Genomic DNA, 4,006 nt, shown 5'->3' on the forward strand with positions numbered 1-4,006 from the left:
GGAAGTACCACTGGGTTGCAAAAAGGCCAAAGTCCCATTGACTTCCATAGAGAAACAGTTATTTCTCAGTCATTTTATGTCAGAATAATCATTCTTCCTCTGCTGCTTTCTGCTTAACATCTTTCTTATAATCCCATTTTTTTAAAGATTTTTTTTCCATTGTCACAAGTTATTAGAGTTATAAATTGACTAATCAGATGGCTCAATAAGCGTTTGTGGGTCTGACGAATAGACTGTAAAAATAATGGACTGAGCGAGCCATGAGGTCCCCCATTGGAAATGTATTACTTCCTCTCCTCGCGAAAGTAGGCCGCTGCTTTCACCGTCAATTCCTGAAACGGATACAGCCATTTGCAAAAAATCTTCAGCGATTGGTCTGAGTCATAGCTGAGTCATGGAAACTACAGGAAGTACTGTCGCCAATCTGGAGTGAAATTATTGCCACCGTACGCCTCTTTCCACGCCTCGACCACGAGACCGCAGATGTAAACACCTTCTACTTTAATAACGGCGGCTCGGGACGACGCTGAAGTTGGCTTCCGATTTTTTCGAACAGGACCCGTTTTTAGGTGGTCTGAGTTCGAAAAATACAGTGGAACGCTCTCGCGAATCGGAAGCTGTAAATCGGAGAACAACTTCAGCGGCATCGTCGGCTCGAGAAAATTGTACAAGTCATTGTTGAAGCCTTTGAGGGAGAACCATCCCAACATTTGATTCTGTCAGCGGTCCTGTTGGATTTACTTACATTTATTCCTTTTTGCAGAGATAAAAGGAGCATTTGGGTGACGCCGTGCCCGAACTGCGCGCTGCCCCCTCTAGCGCGCGGGCCGCGGCGTTACTTCACATGCGCAGCCAGGTTACAGTCTGATCAGATACACGTGAGAAGTGGGTTCAGTGGTATTTAAAATAAATAACCATTCTAACAAGTGAACAGCTGGATCTTTTTCCTATTTGAAAATACGACCAGGTCCTTTCAAGTTTGTCTTGCGCTCCTCAGACGGCTGCATCTAATTCAGGCTGAAGCTGGAAAAGTGCGGCGAAGATGAAACTTTGGTTGGTGATTTTATGCGCATATACGCAACGTATAATTTATAAGCAACAATCAAAACAGTGAACAAAAGAAAAACGAAACTTAAACAAAAAAAGTCCAAAGCACATAACCTCAGAGTGAAATCTAGTTCTACAGAGTAAATCCTCATCTAAAAATGTCGACAGCATGCGCCTCCTGTTGTTTCAAACTGCTGCATCGGTACATTCCATTGAGGAAAACAACAGTAGGACAATGATTGGTACATTGTTGAATTGTAAAGTAGGTGTTAAAAGGTCTTCACGGACCGCATTGATGAAGTCTGCTCCCATTGGCTACCCGTCATCTGTCACTCAAACCCCCCTCTCTCTCTTTGGCCGTCATCTGATTCTGACCTCTCCGAGGAGCTTAGCTGTTGTACTGGCTACAAAGCCCCTGTACCCCACCTCCACTGGACGCACCCTGACTTTCCATTTTCTGTTCTCTGCCTCAGCCGCGAAGTCGGAGTATCGTAGTTTCTTGTGTTCATATTCTTCATCAAGGGAATCCTCCCAAGGAACTGTCAGCTCTACTCCACCAGAGTGTTAGCTGAAATTCACTCTTCACAATCTGGGTAGGGAACAGAAGATCAACGGCCTCCACCCTACTAGTGTAAAGGATGAGTGAGTATAGTGTGTCGGTGTGGGGAGTGTGCGTTTATTAAAAGGATTAGCTTCAAAAAGGGTGACTGTTATTTTCATGTTGAGTTTGAGTGTATTGATCTTAAGAGTTTCTTTGATTAAGTGTTTGACCTACTGAATAATGAAAGACCGACATCCTCTCTCATTGTCTTAACTTTGAAAGAGAACTAAGGAAAAGACCAGGGCTTCTGAAAAAAGGGGGTTTTGATTTTTCTTTTGGTGCTTGACAAACACAAAGACATTTAAAATAATAAAAGGTCTTCTATTTTGTTTTTTTGTCCTTGCAGTCATCTCCCAGGATTATATGAGTGAAGAGGACAATCTTTGCAACCAGCAAAGGAATTTAAGACAGGAAAAGGAAGAACCAGAACCTCCTCAGATTAAAGAAGAACAAGAAGAACCAGAGCCTCCTATTAAAGAGGAACAGGAAGAACCAGAACCTCCTCAGATTAAAGAGGAACGAGAAGAACCAGATCCTCCTCAGATTAAAGAGGATCTAGAAGAACCAGATGCTCCTCAGTTTAAAGAGGAACAAGAGGAGTTCTTCATTAGTCAGGATGAAGAGCAGCTTGATCTGAAGCAGGAGACTGAAACCTTGATGGACATTCCTACTTTGGAGGAACATGTTGACAGTGAAGCAGATGGAAACAATCAGCAGAGCTTTAATGGAACTGATAGTCAGGATGAAGAAGGAAACCAACATGAAGAATCAACATCAACTCCAGATGAAGAGACAGAGCCACAGAACAGAGATCAGAGGAAGAGAAGAGACAGAAGTCATGTCCAAAGTGTGGATATATGTCACATGTCAGAAGGTCAGTGTGACTCTTATGTCAGAAGAAAGTTTAAGATGAAAACTTCTGTTAAACAAAAACAATCCGCAAAAGAGAAGAGACATTCCTCTGCAGGGTCTGGAAAAAGAACAAGAAATCCACACGATGTGTCCGTCTACATGAGAACTAAGTCTGATGAACGACCTCATGTCTGTAAAGAGTGTGACAGAAGTTTTGGTGCTAAATCTAGTCTCAAAGAACACATGAGAACTCATACAGGAGAGAAGCCTTTCTCGTGTAAAGAATGTGACAGAAGTTTTTGTGCTAAATCTACACTCAAAATACACATGAGAACTCATACAGGAGAGAAGCCCTTCTCGTGTAAAGAATGTGACAGAAGTTTTAGCACTAAATCTAGTCTCAAAGAACACATGAGAACTCATACAGGAGAGAAGCCTTTCTCGTGTAAAGAATGTGACAGAAGTTTTTGTGCTAAATCTAGTCTCAAAATACACATGAGAACTCATACAGGAGAGAAGCCTTTCTCGTGTAAAGAATGTGACAGAAGTTTTAGCGATAAATATAATCTCAAAACACACATGAGAACTCATACAGGAGAGAAGCCTTTCTTGTGTAAAGAATGTGACAGAAGTTTTAGTATTAAATCTAGTCTCAAAGAACACATGAGAACTCATACAGGAGAGAAGCCTTTCTCGTGTAAAGAATGTGACAGAAGTTTTCGTACTAAATCTAATCTCAAAGAACACATGAGAACTCATACGGGAGAGAAGCCTTTTTTGTGTCAAGAATGTAATACAAGTTATAATCAAATATCTTATCTCAAATCGCACATGAGAACTCATACAGGAGAGAAGCCTTTTTCATGTGAAAAATGTGACAGAAGTTTTAGTCAAAAACATTATCTCAAAAGACACATGAGAACTCATCTAGGAGAGAAGCCTTTTTTCATGTAAAAAATGTGACAGAAGTTTTAGTATTAAATCTAGTCTCAGAAAACACACAAGAACTCATACAGGAGAGAATTTTATTTTTGAAAGCAACTGAAACCCACAGTGTATAACTCTCAAAGAAAAGACAATAATTTGTTTTAACTAGGAACATTTAAATATTTTGAAAAACAGTTTTCCCTATTTTAAGGGCCATGTCAAATCAACTTTTTAAAAGTGTATTATAATGTTCATTCTTCACTATAAACAACCCAAAAGTAGTATTTTGATCCATTAATGCATTTCTGAGTATTTCTCTAAAAACCTGCACTCTGAGCACCAGCCCCTCCTAACCCACAAAAACAAGCGGGTTCTCACAAGCTGACATCACAAAGTGAGGACGGCCCCTTTCAGGAAGTGTCTCCACTGCTAGCACCGCCCCAGGATAAACACCTTCAAAATTCTTTCATTTTAGCATTGACTCTGAGAAGAAATGGGTTCCTCTTTCACCTAATCTGCAGACAGATTAGAACTATATGGATATAGTTTACTCTGAAAGGCTTAAGAATAGCATGATGA

The 4,006-nt window shown here is 40.5% G+C and overlaps 1 protein-coding gene across 1 annotated transcript; it reads left to right on the forward strand.

Annotated features, from left to right (window-relative positions):
• The first annotated feature begins 1,891 nt into the window (after positions 1-1,891).
• LOC112138449 (gastrula zinc finger protein XlCGF57.1-like) lies at positions 1,892-3,602 on the forward strand. The gene has a single exon (XM_024261008.2). It carries the CDS (start codon positions 2,012-2,014, stop codon positions 3,452-3,454), a length of 1,443 nt encoding a protein of 480 aa, XP_024116776.1. The 5' UTR covers positions 1,892-2,011; the 3' UTR covers positions 3,455-3,602.
• The last annotated feature ends 404 nt before the right edge of the window (positions 3,603-4,006 follow it).

Source organism: Oryzias melastigma, linkage group LG9, assembly GCF_002922805.2.
Source record: "Oryzias melastigma strain HK-1 linkage group LG9, ASM292280v2, whole genome shotgun sequence".
NCBI classification, from domain to species: domain Eukaryota; kingdom Metazoa; phylum Chordata; class Actinopteri; order Beloniformes; family Adrianichthyidae; genus Oryzias; species Oryzias melastigma.